At 40.7% G+C, this 20255-nt stretch overlaps 1 protein-coding gene across 1 annotated transcript in view; it reads right to left on the bottom strand.

Annotated features, from left to right (window-relative positions):
* The window catches only part of LOC133386629 (fer-1-like protein 4), an 82977-nt gene that overhangs the window by 52713 nt on the left and 10009 nt on the right, over positions 1-20255 (bottom strand). The window contains exons 5-15 of the mRNA XM_061630331.1: positions 19116-19207; positions 15750-15791; positions 14587-14742; positions 13399-13459; positions 12873-13004; positions 11764-11826; positions 10108-10192; positions 9118-9277; positions 7307-7490; positions 3952-4138; positions 2979-3349 (exon numbers count right to left, since the gene is read on the bottom strand). Of these exons, the coding sequence (XP_061486315.1) occupies positions 2979-3349; positions 3952-4138; positions 7307-7490; positions 9118-9277; positions 10108-10192; positions 11764-11826; positions 12873-13004; positions 13399-13459; positions 14587-14742; positions 15750-15791; positions 19116-19207 (1533 nt within the window). The remainder of the gene's footprint in view (positions 1-2978; positions 3350-3951; positions 4139-7306; positions 7491-9117; positions 9278-10107; positions 10193-11763; positions 11827-12872; positions 13005-13398; positions 13460-14586; positions 14743-15749; positions 15792-19115; positions 19208-20255) is intronic.

Genomic DNA, 20255 nt, shown 5'->3' with positions numbered 1-20255 from the left:
CACACATCTGGCGCCCAATAATAATTCAGAATACTAACTCATAGATGTATCCAAGTGCTAACTGTGATGTATGCTCAACCTTGACTACAAGTTCAGCCTTCACACATATATTGGCTTTATAGAAAGTTTACTAATAACACAATTATATATTGCCCCTTTGGCAGTTCTTTAAAAAGAATTCTGCAGTAGAACTTCTCCTAATCCAAGAGAGGGAGGGGGAAGCTAGAGGCTGGATTCTACCTGAAGGGACAATGCACAATTAATTCATTGTACCTTAATACAGCACACTATTCCTAATACAAATGCCACCCAAGATAAACACAGGCAGACATCTATGGAATTATTAGGCAATTATATTAATGACTGAATGCCTTCATTTGGTTTCTGTTTTACAGGTCAGTGTATTGATGATATCATCTTGTGAGAAGGATGTAATATTGCAGAAATTATTCGACCACTTGATCTAGAGCTCTAACTAAGTACAAAGGAGCATACATGTATGAGTTGCTGCATTATCTTGCCTGTACTTACAGGATGTCAGCACCTGTAAAGACCAGCATATTCTGGGACCCATGTGACACTCTCTTCTCTACAAGCACTTAGCAGCAACCAGTGGTAGCCGCAGATACACAAAGAGGAAGAGGCACATATGTTGCCTCTGTCCCACTAATCCCACATATGAAATCTGTCATGCAAGACAGCCCAGTTGTTTTCTACACCACCAGAGGGAACATAACTGATGTTCTTTTGTTGTAAAGAAGCAATGCTGCATGCTGAGTTTAACATTCTCCTAATGCAGGATGAATGTTTCTCCTTCCCAACACAGTTCCATTCTAATATAATTTCACTGCAACAGGACCTCCATTCAACTGCTGTATAGTCCATGTAGGGGGTATACCCCACTACATAAAGAAAGTGAGGTCCAGGTGGCTTTTGTTCTTAATGAAAAACAGCATTGACAGGCTGTGGCTTTGAGTGGATAAGCAGCAGGGAAAGGGAGGAATGAGGCAGGCACCATCTCGGTTTTTGTTGTCTCCTGAAAATGTATTTGTCCATTTAAGCCTTTGTGTTGATGCCAAGCCATTGAGAATTGTCCAGTTATTATGGTGGTGGTTGCATTTAATGTACCTATTAGATTTTAATGGACATTTCATTTTTATTGTGTTGGTATTTATGCATTAGAAATGAAGGACAGTATAAAAATGTTTTAAGTAAATAAAATACACTATCTATTATAATCTACCTCCCCCTTGTATACACACAATTGGAAGCCAACTGGGATCAAAGCAATATGGGGCTTGCTTTTGAGCAGATAAATGCCTCCAAGTTGCTGCAATAGAGGATCTTTGATTTATTGATTGATTGATTGATTTACAAAGTCAGGACTTCATCCTCAGCTCATTCTACTTCTGTGCAAGTGTGCAGGGAAGGAAACTACAAATAGTTAGAACAGAACCAGTTCAAAAAGTCATTATGTGGAGAGAGTAGTTTCCCCATGCCTAGCCCACAGTTTCAAAGATCTATATCTGCTTTAATTTTAAAAGGCTCTCTTGGAGCTTTAGGTCAGCTAGTCTATTTACTTAACGTCTTTCATTCGGTGTTATTAGACCTGCAGCCAGGCCAGCAAGGAACGACTCTACTACATGGGTGTGATGCTATATTCATTTCATTTGCCCTTTTCACGGTGATAGAGGAGGGCAGAGCTCTTTGTCCCCGTATATATAATCTTGTTGCCTTATCACCATTTCCACCCACTCAGTGTTTCCATTACAAACACTGTAAGTAGTGTAAAATGCTGTGGAGTTTCTATTAAAGCACACATGTACCAAACTCTTCCCTTCACAGTGTCTAACAGAGATGATTAAGGGATAGAGGCAAGCTGCCTTATAGCAAGTCAGACCAATGTTCTATCTAGCTCAGTATTGTCCGCAGTGACTGGCAATGGCTCTCCAGGTTTCAGGCAGGGGTCTCTCCTAGCCCTATCTGGAGATGCTGCAGATTGAACTTGGGACCTTCTGCATGCAAGGCAGATGCTCTATCACTGATCTACAGCTCTTCCCCCAACTGTCTGCTAGATCAGAAATGGGGGAACCTGTGATCCTCCAGATGTCATTGGACTACAACTTGCATCATCCCCCATTGGCCATGCTGACTGGGGCTGCTCAGAGCTGGAGTTCAACAACAGCTTTCCCATCTCTGTACCCCTGTTCTCAAAATAGGTTCAGCTCCTTGGACAGCTCCTTGAAAGTTCAGATTAAAACCCAGACTGGATTCACTGGCCCACTGACATCAGAGCCACCCGTCTCCACTGCTTAAGTATCTTGAAACAAACGATTTATCACAGCTCAGTAAGTCTGAAATATGAAAGAGACCCTTCTGCTTTCAAGATGTTAGAATTTTAGTTCAGTACCTGCACTGCAACAGAAGGTTATGTGCATATTTCCTTTGAAACAGAGGGTTATATTGATATTTGTGTTCTAACTCTCCAGGAAACTTTTTGCGCCTATACTGGAATTCACATATATGCATGTACAGGAGAGGGCAATGCACACAGACAGAGTTTTGCTTTGTGGTTTTGATGCATTGGTTCCCATTGCCAATGGGGCAAGCCACTATTCAGTTGAAAAGAGACATCTCTTTCACAATGGGAAGTCTTATGGCAAAAACAGCAAACAAAATTCTGGTTGCACTTGAAGTTCTCTTGATGCGCACATTCCCTCAACTGGATCCCAGATGTATTAGGATAAGCCATTATACATGGCCATGCTTCTTGTGACAATAAACAACATACAGAAGATTATTAGAACAAACCTGAACCAAGTTTAATTATCCTGAAAGGAGAAAAGTATTGAATACTGTTGGCTGATATGTTGATGATAAGTACAATAATTTGGATACAGACAAGCCCTCATACAAGGAGCTTTCTAACATTTCTTCCAGTCTCTGTGATATCATAATTATCTAAAGAGGAGACTCACCTCTGGGAGAGGATGGAGCTCCTCTACCTCCACAGTCACCTCACTTGGCTGCTCACTCTCCTCAGAGGCACCAGCCTCAGCTTGGCTTTGTTGGTGCTGTTTGACAGAGGCTTTGGATTTCTCTTTGGCCTTTTTACTCTTCTTCTTCAGCTTGAGCTTGCTTAGAGCACCTTTGAGAGCTTCCACAGGCTTTTTTTCTGCTGCTTGGACAGTGCTAAAAATATCCACAGTTATGGCCATGAGAAGATGGCCACGATAGAATATGCCTTCACCCAGACCTTCATTGAGATCTTTGTGTACATCACGCAAGGCAGAATTCTTGGGTGAACCATATAAGTTTACCCAAGCTGGGCCAAAGGTGGGATTAAAGCCTGTGGGAAAAGAGACATTTCTGAATTTACTGGTGTTCAATTTGGAATTTACTGGCATACAATTCAGAATTACACTCTTATGCCACTCCCCACAATAAAGCAGAACAGAGTTCCTTGATGTGTCCCTCACAGAAACAGGCTTGCTGCAACCAAACAGAAATCAACATGAATGGCTGGCATGGACCATCTCTAGTGGATGCCCATTGGTACAAACACATTCCCCCCTAATTGGTCCCAACACATGTGGGCATAAATGTGCATCCAGCTGAGGCATATTCAGCTGTAGTAGATAAATTAGTATTTATTATAGGATTGTATATCCCACCCTTCACATATGTTCCCTGGACAGCTAGCTTACCTGAGACATGTATTTTTAGGACCCACCTTATTTTGGGTTTTTAGGTTGTTTTGATTTTTTAATGTCATATTTTAACATTGTTGTAAGCCACCCTGGGACTGTTGGGTGAAGGCCAGGTAATAAATGATGATAATAATGATAAATTAAAGATATTTTAAAACAGAACAAAATCACTACAGACTAATAGGCAATGAGTGAGAACCATTTGGTCATATGGCAGTGAATGCTGCTCTGAGGGACTCACCATTTCTGCCAGGGTCAGATATTTGCTGCAGATCAATGAAGTGTGTGGCAAGGGCAACATCTCCAATGTTTGCATCATCCAACAATTGGACTTTCATTTTTCTGACAAGAGGAGGAAACATCTCAATGAAGCTGATTTGTTCATTCCATACTGGCTCTGTGCTGCTGCTTTCAACTGAAGTTTCTCCCTGAAAAAAATGAAAGAAATTAAAATTATACAAGGGAAAGATGTCAGAGATACTAGGTGGTATTTAGTGATTGGCCTACTCAGAATAGACCCTTTGAAGTTAATAGACATGACTAACAGGTTCATTAATTTCAATGAGTCTACTTGGAATAGGACTTAGTTGAATACAACCCACCAGTTTGAAACCAAATAGCAAAAGTGTGAGAGACTCCAAGGGCAGGAACTCTCAGCCTTATATTTGCAGGATTCTTTATTGTTGCTAGGACTTCCTGGGACCATGATATTCATATTAATCTTGATGAGAATATCTCTGCAGGACAATACTAATGCCAACAAAGACCACTTATACTAAACTGCTATTAGTATTGCCACTAGATTTGGAGTTTATTGTCGTCCCTTGATTGGGACTTTTCATTTTTAAAAAAATACAGCTGGAAGGGGAAACATGATGAGATTAATAATATTAATAATAATTTACTTGTTTTTAATTGCAAACATAGCAAAAAGAAAGAAAGGGGGGGGAGATAAAAACATCACCAGCTGTCATTAACAATAAGAATATTCCATCAAGTCTAATTTAAAGATATTAATTAATATAAGCAGTCCATATGTTAAAAAATAAATCAATGGATTGCCTTCAAGTCGATCCCGACTTATGGCGACCCTATGAACAGGGTTTTCATGGTAAGCGGTATTCAGAGGGGGTTTACCATTGCCTCCCTCTGAGGCTGAGAGGCAGTGACTGGCCCAAGGTCACCCAGTGAGCTTCATGGCTGTGTGAGGTTTCGAACCCTGGTCTCCCAGGTCGTAGTCCGCCACCTTAACCACTACACCACACTGGCTCTCTCCAAATAGGTATTTAAATTAGATTGATTATTATAAGCCATGTGTCTGACCGTGAAAGAATTTATAAAATTTATAAAATATAAAATTTATAAAATTATTTTGGGGGAGGGGGGAGATCACCCTCTCCCATAACTCCAGAATTTGGTGACACCATCTGATTTTCAAGTTGGTTCAGGACAGAGAAATGTAAGTACTTCTCACACAGTTGATTTATTGGATTTAGATAGGCAATTTTCAAAAAGGAATAGATAAATAAATGGAGGATAAGTATGATAAAAGCAATTAGAGATTTTGTTTCGGAGTGCAGCATGCCTCTGAAAAACACCTGGGGCTCATCTACATGGTGGTTTAGTGTGCGCTAGGTGCTACTTACATCCCCTTTTAAATTGCATGGTTCACAAGACGTTACTGGCAAACAGAACCTATCACGCAGTTTTCCCCGTAAATTCGTACTAACCCAATCCTCTGATAATACATATCTCTAGCTCTTGCATACACTTTGCTCCGATGCTTTTTGGTGGGTGTGTCAATAGTTCCCCTCTCCACGCCCACTCCCCCTCCTCCCTTTGTTCATTTTGTTTCCTGAGGGCTGAGAAGCAACTTCCAGCTGCTCTCCCCCATTCTGCTAGCATTTTTATATTGCTGCAAATGATGTCTTTATTTTATTTTTCCCCCTAACTTGTGCGCAAAAACTTAACACTGCTCAAAGAAAGATTTGTATTTCAGCTGTATCCTATCAAGGAAAACACAGATATTCGCACTTCCAGTTTTTTTTTTAAAGAAACCCATGGCAGCATGCTTGATTGCCAAACAATCAGAGGGAGTGGAAATGTTAAATTAGAGAGCGTGGTCATTAGGAAACTGCGTGATTGATCTTCCCCCTCAGTGTGAATAGAAAACACTGTGTTTGCAGCTGCCATTGAGCCCTTTTTGTGGATGGCACAAACAGAAAATGGAGGTAAAAAATAAGGCCGGTGCCAGAGGGCATGTGTGCCATCAGCCCCTTAGGGAAGCCTTGAAAAACATCTTGGTTGATAGCAGGCATGAGCCCGCAGCACATCCAGCATTTACCGCAGCAGGAGAGGTAGGTGTGGGCGGGTGCTGTAGGCCTGGGGCAGGCTGGTGCCCAAGGGCCCAGTCATGCCTTGTGCTGGCCCTGGGCAAAAACAGCATCTTTAGTAGGAAGTAATTCTCCCATGTGGATAAGCCCCTACTAAAGACAAACAGGGGAGGGCTGTTGCATTCACACTCTGCTTGAGGGCTTCTATTTGACTACTATTGGAAAACAGCATGCTGGGCTACATAGACCTTTAGTCTGATCCAGCAAGAGTCTTCTTAAGAGGTTATGTAGGTGACAAAAGACCCCTTTCTCTTTTACAGATAGCTAACATCAGAGTACAGAGAGCTTTGATAAATCATTCTCACCTTAGCATTTAGAAACAAGCAGCAATAAAAACATATTTCTGTGCTTGATCAATCAGCCTGGTTTACTTGATCAATCAGCATACATATCCCTTACCCAATTTTGAATAGCTGATAATCTGTAAGGGCCCAGAAGACAATATTATCTCATAGATATCCAGGCAATACCTGCCAGCTTTATTGAGAAAATCAGCTTGTATTGATTTGTGCCAGATATAAAGCTAGACCTCAACTTAAGAAACTTGGGACCATATACTCTAGCTCAGCATGAACATGCCAGATTAGTCAAGACCTTCAACTTCAGTGCTATATTTGCAAAATGAGAACAACAATGACCTATCTCAAGGTGTTTTAAATAATAAAAGGACCCAAGTAGTTGTATACTGTTAGAGATAATCGTTCTTCCCTCCAGAAGGATCAAGGGTACCAATCAACTTCTTTTTAGACGTTAAGTGCACATATAAATGGTAGCTTTTTGCAACTCTGAATTCAATGTTTGTTCACAAAGCCAGAAGTGTAGCAAGCAAACCAACCAGGCATACTGCAAAGCAAATCACTTTCTTTGCAGGCTTGTAATGTCTCATGCCATAAGCTTGCAAATCCTGCATTGAGCTTGTGTTTATTGCACTTGATAGGGTCAGATGGTGGAACCAGGAAGATGAAATCAAAAGCATTCATGGGTCCTGTAGGAGCTGTGGGTACACTGGAAGCTTTTTGATCCCTCTTCATAACAACCATGTAGCTTTCCTAATTAGCTTCCTAAGTTCTTAATACACACTCTGTCTATATTATTATGCAATAAAGAAACAACAATTCAAGTCACATAGATTGGACTGCTGTGAGTCAACAGGGCAAGGAAACAAATATCTCACATAATTCAGGTGCTGAAGTTCAAGCTTACCTGCTGTCCAGAAAAAATAACTTGTACATATGGATCGATGAAGACTTTCTTCTCACCCACAATCTTTGAAAAACCACCCATGATTCCTGCACTCATGCTGGGCAAACCCTCTGCCTTGTAAATTTTGATGCAGAATTTGGCCCAGGGCCTCTCAGCTGGGACTCTTTTAGGCAGCAGCAAGTTCCTGCAAGGAAGATATTTCAGCTCTAAATAGTGATCTGGATTAAGTGAGGCATAAGATATGAAATACCCAATATGTTAGTCAACCTGAGAAAGTGCAAGCTTTACTTGTGTGACCCAAACTCTTTGGAATCAATTTTTTCATTAACTTAGGAATCTGTTTTTTCATTAGCTTAACAAAATCTAGTATGATTTGTTTTTGTTGGTTGTGGAATAGCACAGGACCCAGTTTTCACTGTGACCAACAGAACTTGAAGATAGTCCTGGATACTCACCATGGGGAGGAGTTATGATGTTGCTCAAAGAGCTTCATGCCAAAGCAGCAGAAGACAGTCATTGCAACCACCTTGACCTTAAAATGTCACACTCAAACAGCCCTAGTTAGTTGCAGAGGAGAGACTGGCATTGGAGTGAGCCCAGCTGAAGAGGAAATCCATAGGAAGAGGCAAATGTAATGCTGCCCAATCTCCTAGCAATGGTTAAAAGATTATGAGAACCCTACTTTCCCTTGTTCCTCTCTCTCCTCTCACACAGGCATTCCCCCTCCATTTAAGTTTAGGAACTATGGTTAGTGTTACAACTGCACTAGAGCGTTCACTAAATTAATCATAGATAGCCCAAGCCCCAGGTTGCAAACCCACTTCCAACCATGGTGGCAAACTGTGATTTGATGTTAACTATGGTTAGCAAAAACACTGTTGGTATATCACTAACCATAGTTACCTCACAAACTAAAAGTGAGGGAGGAATGTCCCCATAAGAGGGAAGGAGAGGGTTTAGGAGATTGGGCAGTGATTGTATCTGCAATGAACCAAGAGGAACTGTCGTAGCCATATAGGTATATCAGTACTGATTCAAAATACAAGTGTTCCATAACATGATTGTTCTAAGATTGGATGATTTGGCGAAGAGAGGATTAAAGGAGCCAGAAGTACAGCTGAAGACTTGGTTTAATAGTTGCCAGACAATCTTTTATTAGGGTTTTGTTTTGCTAATGACAGCTGGACCTTTCTTAAGCCTTCACATGACTCAGCCTTACCCACCACTACCCCTGTTGTAAGTGTTTAAGGCAGGGGTGAGGAACCTCAGGCCCAGAGACCGTGGCCCTCCAAGCTTCTCTGTCTGGTCCTCAGGACTCTTCCCAGGCCAGACCCCCTCTTCCACTGGCCCTACTTCACACCCTGAGTGTGTTTTGCCTGGCTGGAATGTGTCCTTCAACTCTGATAATGCATAAGGGGTGTTTGAATATGTGTAGAAGCAAGTCTATGGTACAGAAATAAAATTAGTCTTCTTGCTCTGCCCACTTTTGTCTCTTGCCATGCCCACTACTGGCACACAGCTCCTGGAAGGTTGCCTAGAAGAGAATGTGGCCCTCAGGATGAAAAAGATTCCTGACCCCTGGTTTAAAGTGTGCCTCCACCTATTCTCAGCCTGCATCTTTGTCAATAATCTCAAATATTACAAATCACCAGAAGCTTCCACTGAGCTCCATGGAAATCAAACCTGGTAACAACCGCACCCCAGGAATGTCTGAGCACTTGGAGAAATGGGGAGAGCCTAACACTGTTTTTTAATACCTTACCAATCCCATGGGAGAACACACCACATACCTCTTCTCAAACCACACTTACTTTTCAATGTCTTCATTCTGGCTGGTTGAAGCTGTGGGAAGTGACCCTATTACATCCCCCCGTGCAATGACTGAAATGTTACACTTCACAAAGCCTTTAACTCCTGCCCTTGTGTCCTTGGGGTCATTAATAACAGCCCACTTCTGGTAGAATCTGTGATCTAAAAGGAGATCAAGAGAGAGTAGCTGATTCACAATTTTCATGGATTTAACTGACATCATGATGTCAACTTCCACCACCCCTAAAAATTCAAAGCCTTAGAAAATGCCACTGTCCTGAAAAAGGGGGCAGAGAAAAGCCAACAGAATTGTATCATCCTCACAAAGCAACAGAGCAAACACTTAACAAGCAAAAATCAGGATCAGTTCCTGGAACCAACAGAGCTTTGGAGATCATGCACAGCAAGTATGAACTTTACTGAAGTCTTTCCAGGATAGGGCTCATATCTCCCCTAAAGAGGTTAGCCAGTTAGGATTAAATCTATCTTAACCCAGAATCTTGACCAAGAGGCTTGTAGAAAGTTCAAAATCATGAGCACTGGGGCAGGGCCAGCCCTACCATAAGGCAAAGTGAGATGGCCTCCACAGACATCAGATGCGGGGAGTTGGGTGGGTGATTACAAGGTGCTGGAGGTCAGTGGAAGATGAAATCCCATTACCAAGGAAGATTGAACTGCCAGTCTGGCTGGGTTTTGTACATGGAATGGAGAGAAGCACCATGTTGTCCTTAGACTCCAGCAGCAATGTATTGGCCTTCACCTCAGGCAAAATGTCTTGAGCCTAAGTGGGTGAGTGAGGAGCCCATTTTTAAATTTTCCCATTATCAATTATCTTGATTGTGGAAGTAAGGGTCCAAAATAGGTAAAGGGACCACACATCAGACCAGAATGCATTGGTAACCCATGTCATAGACTCAAAGCAGACAATGCAGAATGATGGGAAAGGGAATCAAGAGGCAGCTTTTGACTATAGCAGCTTCCAAGTACTACACCTGGCTGGTTGTATACAGTCTCTAGATCAATCTTGAATATTCCTATGAGTGTTCCTAGGAATGGGATCTTCTTTGAATGAAAAACCTGTGGAGTAATACAAAACATGTTCTCAGTATTGTCAAAAGGTGTGCAGAATGTGATTATTGCTACAGTATTCATAGCCTACCGTTGGTGGTGATGGAGGGGATTGAACTAATACAATTGTTGAATGGTTCAAAAGGATATGGGGAGTGGCAAAAATGGCCAATACTATATGAAATTAAGACAAGCTTCACAGATGAGGGATATATTTCAATGTTTTTGGTCATTGTTAATTTTGTATTATGAGTCTACAAATAGAGAAATTACAAAGCTGTTTTTCTGAACAATAACATAATTTGTCCAGTACTTTTTTTTCAATTTAGAAGTGTAATCAAGTTATTTTCCTTCTCATAATGTCAGGATTTAAAATATTAATAAAGTATTTGTAACAGAGTACAAGACAAGTAGAGATGACAAGTTCTTAAAGACAGTCTCTGTTTCAGCATTCCAGATGACAAACGCAAGGCATCTTCTTCACACACAGTGTCTTTGAGTCCATACAGTCCTGCCTCAGGACTCGAGAGATGCAGATATCCTGGGATGTTGCAAGATATTGCAGACAACCAGTTCATCTCTTCCACACTTTTCCACATTCATTGTTAGAAAATGGTTTCCTAGGTACTTGGAATTCTTACGTCCTGGGACCAAATCAGGCTAGTTGCTGTAGTATGGCTGAAGTTCAGATTACTTTCTCTCTTCCTTCAACTCCACCCATTTAGAACACACCTTTTTCATTGGACATTTGGCTTAATCCCTTAATCCTCTTCATCTTCAACTCTACCAAAACTTTAGTGCATGTAATTATATTTGTCCCTCCCTCTCTCTCTCTCTGTCAGTTTAAGATTGCAGGCAGGGACCTCTCTAATCATCCCCATAAAACTTTGTAAAGTGTCACCTATACTTAGGTACTCTCCTTGTTGAACTTCAAGCGCAGGACTAAAACTTTCTTGGACCCGCATTTTGAGGTAGTGTTTGGTTTTATGATGATTTTATTGTTTTATTGTTGAAGTTATATATGGCTTTTTAAAAGCACACTGCTTAGAAATGCAAATGATTAAGCAGTATATAAATGTTTTAAACAAATAAATAATAAATAAAGCATAGCATGAACAGAAATGGGCTCTTTCTAGGAGGAAGGGCGAGGTATAAATTTAATAAAGAAAGAAAGAAATAATGCGTACATTGGTCAAAGTGTTTGGATTATAATGGTTTCCACTGAGACGGTCATTCTGATGAGACCATCAGTATCAACAAAACTTGGGAAGAAGAGGAAGGAAAAAGAAAACCTAAAGGAGAGGCATGGTTTAATGCCCTGCCTGCTATTTTTCAGGTGGTTCTTAACACCCAAAGGGAAGGGCCGTGGTGGTAGAGCATCTGCTCTGCATGCATTCAATCCCCACCATCTCCAGGTAAGGCTGGGAGAGAACCCGGCCAGTCCATGTAGATAATGCTGAGCAGGATGGAGTAAGGGTCTGACTCAGTATAAGGCAGCTTCCTATGTTCCCATGCTGCTGTGCAATGGGCTCATGTTGGCCCTCTCCCCACAGAAGTGGCCTATAGCGATGGATACTTACAGAAATCTCTATGAGTCTGTGGAATAAAACATCTCTTGGTTCATGGAATTCAAATGTAAAATACTAGAAGAGAAGAGGAAGAATTCTAAGTTGTGAGATCCTGGAGTGCTAATGTGTTCCAAGAGCCACCATTGTTCCCCATATCACATGAGATGCTTTTTTCTAAAACAGGGGTCACCAACCTTTTTGGGCCCATTGGCACATTTGGAAATTGGAGATGCTGTCATGGGCAACATACACGCACTGCAGCCATGCACACACCACAGCCATTCACATCTGTGCACATCATGGCCACACATACATGCATACAAGGCACACACATATGCATGCATTGCAACCACGTATACACACCCAGCACAACCATATATACACCGTGTACCTCCAGCAATTAGCCATGAGTACAACCCTCCCAAACTGCCCCTCCTCCATTACAATTATGCTTGAAAAAACATTCTACTGTAGCTGAAAAAGGACTTATTTCAAGCCTATTTGCAGTGTGCAAAACACATTTTCAGTGGGGGGAGATCAGAACTGGGGGTCACATTAACTATCCCATCCCCATTTATGACCCCCTGCCAAAAATGCTTTTAGAGCTGCGCGCGCGCACACACGCACACACACACACACGCACGCACGCACGCGCACACACAGGCTTCATAGAAGCTTTGTTGTTGTTGCTACAACAGAAGACTTCCCGGGAAGCCCTCTGGCAACTCACCTTTTAAGAGCTGCAAAATCTTTATATGGAAAGCAATTTTCTGTAGGAAAAAATGGTCAGCCTGCATGTTAATAGTCCCAAGTGGTGGTCATGCACAAAGGTTTTCTACTTCATATACTCCTGGTGTACATGTGCTGGTAGGCTGTGGGAAATTTTTAACACATCCATACAGAACAATCACCTGTGTGCACAATTGTCATCCTTGATGAGTTATATGTAATTAGCATCTTAATGCAACATGTTTTGTAATCTATGAAGTGACCCTAGCAAGGATACTAAGTCATCTGAGAGAAGTTTGCATCCTGCAGTCAGCTACACAATGATGGTCACATACCCCAGATTAGAAGTTCTGAGTGGTGGAGCCAGGGAGCCTTACTTGTACATTACGTACCTCATTATAAAAAGGGCAGTTGGTTGACTTTTGTGTTGCTGTGTGTCTCTTCTCATCTCCAATTTTCACAACCACAAAAGGATCGATGTTCACCCCAACCAATTTCTGGGCTTCAATTATGTTGATGCCAATCTGTGGAGACAATATGTTTCTTAGGCTCATTCTAAGGATGTCATCATGATGGGATGGGGAAATAACACAAATCACTGGTATGTCAGGACCACTTGGGAATTTTCTTTTAATCTAAAGGCAGAGATGGCAAATCTGTGGCCCTCCAGATGTTGTTGGAATCCAACTCCCATCAGTCCCAGTCAGCATAGCCAGAGGTCAGAGATGATGGGAGTCATATTCCAGCAACATCTGGAAGGCCACAGATTTCCCACCTCTCATCTAACATTTCCTGGACTAGTCTAATCAGAGTTTGATAACATGGAGTGGTCTTTTAAAAGATCATATGTCCTCCTAGAAATAAGGTAATGTGGACATTCCCTTCAGTGGTTTACAGTAAGACTGGCAAGCATAGTACCTGGAAGTTCTGTGGTCTAGGAGTAGCATACATGTCCCATTTTGAGAAGACTCTACAACGGCTGCAATGGAAACAAAATACTCATTAAACAGCTTAGCAATGTCATTTCCTTTAAATTATTCTTTTATTTTGGGGACACAGGCTGCTTCTGAGTACAAGTAAAGCTATGCCAAGGATAAATGGTAATAGCTATGAATTGTCACAAAAACTGAGTGGAGAAAGGAAGCTCCCAAAGGTCTTCCCAATTACTCTGCTCCCTTCCCAGCAGTTTCAAGAACAAATCCTGGCAGCTGCAGTTTGTTAAGAAATGGGATGACTTTACAAATGACACTGCAACACTTTTTGGTCAGGATTGTAACTTTTGTTAACAGAATTTAAATGGGAATGTGGAAAAAACAAATTTTGATTTAAAAATGTAATCAAACGCTTTTTCTTCAAAAATAAAAGTAGTATATACATATTTTAAACTTAAATTTATGTTAAACATACGTTTTTTTAAAAGAATTGGCAAAGGGATTGGACTTAGAATTGGACTTAGAACAGGGAAATCTGGGTTTAAAACTTGTTCAGACCAAAAGCTCACTGGGTAATCATGTCTTCAGCTTAATCTTCCTCACTGGGTCATTTTGAAGGTAAGTATGGGGGGGGGTATACTCACCTGACCTATTTGAAGGAAGAGTGGCATAAAGATGTAATAAATACAAATTGTTTTCGGTATTACTTTCAAAAATGACCTTAAATCAGAAATGGGGAAACTTTGGCCTTTCAGACGTTGGACTACAACTCTCATCACCCTTGACAATTGCCCATGCCAGCTGGAGTTGATGGGAGATGTAGTTCAGCAACATCTGGAGGGTCAAAGTTTCTCTGTCTTTGCCTTAGATGATACTAGTATATTGCTACTGGCAAGCAAAAGTTCACTGTAACCCTAACAACAGAACACTGTGAAAATTAGGAAGCTTATAATAGCCACCAAAGAATGTGCTGTTCTTGTTGGTACATGATGAAAGGCAGCATATCATCCTCCACCTGTACAGCACATGTACACCGACCATTTTGCAAGATAGGCTATGCTTTACGCCAAGTTTCTTTTGTAGAGAGATATCAAACTGCTATGCAATGAAGTGCCAAACTAGCTATGAATATGAAGAAAGTCCTTTTGTGTTAAAAGTGCATTCAGAAAGGTACCTCTTCACAGGACTGAAGACAATGCCAGAGAACTCCATGTCAGACACATCATAATAATCATCTTCATCATCGTCAGTCTCCAGGCCTTTGACAAGCTTCCTACCAAGCACCACAGCCTTCCTATCCAGATTGGCAGCTCGCTTCACATCACCAGGCCTGCAACACACACACACATGCGGCTCATGTTAGACACGAAGATAACTTTCTTTTGGTAATGTATTTTATTAAGAAAATTTTCAACACAAAAACAGTAAAAAGGAGAACAAACAATAAGAAAACCACAACACAGTCAACAAAGATAACTTTAAGATACCTACAGTTCTAGGCCTCTGAAGTGTTTAAAGTCTTGCCTTCACCATATATGAAAAGAGGAAGGCCTATTTAATTTCACATGATCAGTACTGATCATTTGTTCTTGCCTCCTCACTCCATTTTATCAGCAGCAGGTCCACATCACCATAATGCTACTGCCCTTACCAGCCATGCTCTGCATATTCCTCAGGTGCTTTTGCTTGACTGGAAATGACCTTGAACTGTGATAATACCTCTTGTTCACTGGATGAAGGATGGAGAGATGCATGTGTGTGTCTATGGGGTTGTGGAAATCTCTGAGTCTTGCATGGCTGGAATGTAGCTTACTGATCAAGGTAAGAATTGTATCTGTTGCTCTCCCACTTGTTGCCTCTAGTTGTGACCACTTTTGCCTCTAGCCCTTCCACCACTGGCATTCCCATAGCAGAATACTTGGTACTCCTGGACTAGGGTACCACTTGGAGGATAAAGCTCCAACACCTTCATCCTATCAATGTCAATAGATGGGATGATACTGAGAGAGGGTTGGGCAGAGGTGCCTAACTTTCTAAGGTATGGCTGAGTTGTATCCCACCCTGAGTCTATCAGAGCCCCATTGCACACACTGTCTGTCCATTGCCATGCCATGTCACTACTTTGTATGCCACTACTACACTGCTTCTAGTAAAGATGGTAAGTCACCAACCTCGTGGTCTTGATTCCCCAGCGCTGTGCTGGTATAGAGCCCCAAGCTGACTCATAATGCCCCAGCTTGTGATTTTGAACCAATGTCTTTGATCCTACATATTTATTTGCTAGAGCAGTAACTCACAATATCAGTTTGTAAGATGGAAATAGAAAAAGCCACTCACTCCAGCTCCTCAAATCCAGGGTTGCGGATTATAACCTCTGAACTGTAGTAAACAGAAACAAGACATGAATAATGCAAAACACATACTGGCTATACAAAGTAACTCTCTATCCAATTTAACCCGCTTGGATCCTTTCCATAATAGGGCTTTTTAGTCCTGCTGAAGCATTACGTTTCTGCAGTCATTTAGAAGCAGAATAATGTTACACACTTAGCTCAAAATATTGCTATATTTTTCAAGCAGGACACACCATAAACCAGATCTTTAAAAAGAAAAGATGCCAACAGGGAAAACATTGGGATGCAATTATTTGGTAATTTTGTCTGGACTCTCCAGAAAACTTGAGTAAATGAATGATATCAATTTTAGCAGCACAGATTGGCAGATCTTCCTAACAGAGGTTGCAATCTCTCTTGCAATAGCATTTCATCCTGACAAAGTGATTCCTTTTTTTTTTTTTCAATAATTTTTATTCAGATTTTCATAAAACATACAAGACAAAATCATAAAACATTCAAAGACAAAAAACAAAATCAAAAATAGTTAAACAAAAAGAAAAAAAGAAAAAAAAAACAAAAATAAAAAATAAAGAGTAAAATATTGACTTCCCATTTGTCAAAGATCAAATCAGTTATAAGTCTATAATATATAACAATCCTGTCTCTTAAGTCATATTATAAAATCACTTTCCTCCAGTAGTTATCTTACTTAATCATCAAATCTCATAAACATTACTTTATTCTTTCCACAAAAAGTCAAAGAGAGGTTTCAATTCTTTAAGAAATATATCTATCAATTTTTTTTTTCCAGATAAGCATATCGATTAATCCATCTCATTACTAATTATGATAATCTTGTTGTCATAACCATAGTCAAAATAAACATTTCAATTAATCCATCACATCAGAATCTGTTAGGTTCAGTAATTTCAGTAGCCATTGTTCTATTATCCCTATTAGTTCCATTTTCCATCTTCCATCTTCAGTAGTCTTGTTAAGTCCAGTAATTTCAGTATCCAATCTTCCATTATCAGTATTCCATAATAATCTTGCTGTCAAAGCCATAGTCATATAGTAAGAGTCTGATGGGAATTACCTCTATCCCAAATATTTTCTTGCCATCCATTCTGAATAGGTTGCTGAAATACTGCTGTAAAATCATATCTCTGTTCTTTTTTTCAAAATACACTGGGTCATCTCTTGAAAGTTTTTCCATTGTCACATGGCTGCAGTTAATTCCATAGATTTTCTCTATATTGGGCTCCATCACATCATTCCAGTCCAGAAGATTATCCATGCCATTGATAACTTTATCTCTAGAATCTTCATTAATTTCTTCAGAGATAACATTGAGTTCCAAACAATAGATTTTATTTCTAAAGTCCATAGACTCCAAATCTTGTTCCTGTTCCACGTTTGTTCCAATCTCCGGGATCTCCTCTCTCACAGGGACCCCTGTTCCAGTCTCCAGGGTCTCCTCTCTCACAGGGACCCCTGTTCCAGTCTCCAGGGTCTCCTCTCTCACAAGGACCCCTATGTCTTTAATCTCCTGTGTCTCCAAACAATAAATTTTGTTTCTAAAGTCCATAGACTCCAAATCTTTTTCTTGTTCCACGTTTGTTCCAATCTCCGGGGTCTCCTCTCTCACAGGGACCCCTTCCAGGGTCACCTCTCTCACAGGGACCCCTATATCTTTAATCTCCTGCTTCATTTTACTCAATTCAATTTTCAGCTCCTTACAACCCTGTCGCAGGTTTTGTTTCGTTATCTCAATCTCATCCATTATTTTCTGAAACATAGTTATTTCCAGCTTCTCAGCCACTTTCTTAATTGCCATTTTAAAAGAAAAATATAGGAAAACCACTTCTTATTTCAGCAACAATTGGGTTAATACTCCAAACTTGGTGACATCACAGTATAAACAGAGCAGACAGCCTTATCTCTCCATGCTTAAGTAAACAAAATGCAGTTCCCAGGATCGAAACAATTAATGGCGGTCGTCAGAAAACAGATTCGTCAAAATAAAATAGACCAAAAAAAGAGTAGTCTCAGACAATATAATATTCTTCAAAATAAAAATCTGGAATAGAAATCCCTCTTCTGTGTATATCTTTAGAATGCAAATCCAGGACAGCTTTTTGCAACAAAAACAGAGATAAGCTATTAATTAGTGAGTAGCAGAGAGAAGTTATGGCTCCCCAGTGAGATGTCAAAAACCGATCAATCTGGCAAATCTCTTTTAAACAGCAACAATTTAAGTCAAGTAAAAGAAAAATATAGAAAGAAGGGTGCTTGCCTGTTAGTGCGTTCTCTCTTAGAAGATAAGATGAACGTTCGCTTTTCCAGATAGAGCTTGTTGTTAAAAATCCGTCCCACCTTCGTCGGCTGGACCTCGTCCCATAAATTAATGAGATCTGGTCGTCCCAACAAAAATAGGCTTTGAGGTTAATCTCTTCGTTTCTCCCTACCCGGGAGAAGTTTAATCAGTCAAAAAAAGAAAAAATCTGACTGATATATCTGAATAAGCTTCTTTTGAGGCAGGAGCCCGTCTCAAAAGCAGGCACAGGCTAAGTCACCCTTCCCGGAAGTCCTGACAAAGTGATTCCGATGAGAATCAGAACTCCTCAGATTAGCAATTGTGAGAAGTTGCTATGGTGCAATTGCTTCCAAAGCAAGAGTATGAGCAATACCCTTAACCATGATAATTCCTCTTACATGCTCAGAACCACATTGCCCACAGCTAGTCATCCAGTTTGCACTTGTACATGTCCTCAGATCTTACCCTTGCTAGTCTTATGTTTCTGTGCTCATAGTAAAAATGCTTTATTAGTCTCCTAATAACATGGGTAGTGGTGGGAAAGCATCCTGGAGATATAACTTTATTAGAAAGTTGAAGTTGCCCTCCTGATGCAGACATCTTAGTCTTAAAAACTAAGGGTCCAAACTCCCCCATCTTTCCAGTGGGACTTTGTGGAGTGGTGGGGCCACCACCATGTGTGTAGACCTGCTGATAACAACAGCCATGGTAGAAGTGGGGGGGGGAGGATGATCTACCCTGGATCAGGGTTGATGCCATTACACAACAGCAATGAGATACTGGCTTGGGATCAGTGGATCCTGGGCTGGCTCAGCCCCATCCCTACACAGCCCTTTGAATAACCCATTTTGGGACTTTCTGCTGGCTCCTGCCAGTGGGGATCCCACCAGTGGGCTTTCCAACCCATGTCTGGTGGCCAACAAGTAGCCAGCTGAGCTGGGGCAGCTCGGCAGAGGGATATCTCTTCCTAATCCAATCCTTTGCCCAGTGTAAGGAGGGTTTGGATTGCTCTGTAATACATTGATTTTCTTCTGGCATAATGCCCAGTACCTGTCTTTCATCTGATAGACAAAATCTTCTTCAACCCATGTTCCTGCAGCACCATCAGGAGGCTGGTATCGCAGATCTAGTTCAATATATATCTATATAGGAAAGGCAAAGCATAAAAATGCCATAACTGTTATAAATACGTTGCCTCAGAGATGGGTTTTTTCTTTTTATTTTCTTTCTGAAAGGCAGGATATAACTTTGTATGGATGGATGGATAGATAAATAAAATGCCTAAAAACAGCAGAGAAAACAGCAAGCACACATAGAAAAGTTAGCAAACAGAATGAAAGTAATAGCAAGCAAAATTAAGTGGAGGATTTTGGGGACTACACTGCTGCTGATGCCCTGTGTGGATTGGTCATGTTTTGAGATTTGTAGGGCCATTCTAAACTGGCTGAGATACAACATGGAGGCCTGGTCTACACAAGCAGCTCATTCCATGAATGAACTGTGCCATTTTTGCCTTGAGATAAGGATGGAGAAGAACTCCATTTGGTCTGCATTTTTAAATGAGCTGATCTATTTTGCACCTCCTGAACTAATATACATATCAGAAAGTAATTATACTTTAGATATTTCACTTCTCTGAATTCTGCAATACAGTTCTCAGCTCAAACCAATGTACCAAAATGCATTAAAATGTGTATGTTAGGATTAGACAGTTTAGACAGGTGTGCTGAATAACAGACATATTTAAATACATATTTTGTGATAAATGTGTTGATGTATTTCAATGTGTATTTAAATACAAATTAATGTGGAAATGGGATGGAACAGACTTCTGAATAAACACATGTGAAATTGTCCTGGACCAGAAATAAACTGATCTGTCCACCTCTACTTCAGATGTATGTCTGAATGCTCACCTATGGGAGAAAAATGTATACTTTAAAAATTGGAATGCCTACCCTGGCTTCCAACCAGAGGAGCAGGACTCAGAGACTAGGTTTTTCTGCATAAAGCTTTATTCCAGAAATCAAAACAGGGATCTAACATCTCATGCTAGGCCTAAACCTGCTGGGAGGAAGGGCGGGATACAAATAAATAAACTAGGATTCAAACAGGAATAGGCATACTAGATGACGGAAGCAACAGCAGACGAGATGTTGCAACAACAGATACAAGTAGTGCTGCTTGTTT

Source organism: Rhineura floridana, chromosome 6, assembly GCF_030035675.1.
Source record: "Rhineura floridana isolate rRhiFlo1 chromosome 6, rRhiFlo1.hap2, whole genome shotgun sequence".
Classification (NCBI taxonomy): domain Eukaryota; kingdom Metazoa; phylum Chordata; class Lepidosauria; order Squamata; family Rhineuridae; genus Rhineura; species Rhineura floridana.
Note: the sequence above shows the minus strand (reverse complement) of the source record. Positions and strands in the feature narration are given on the sequence as shown.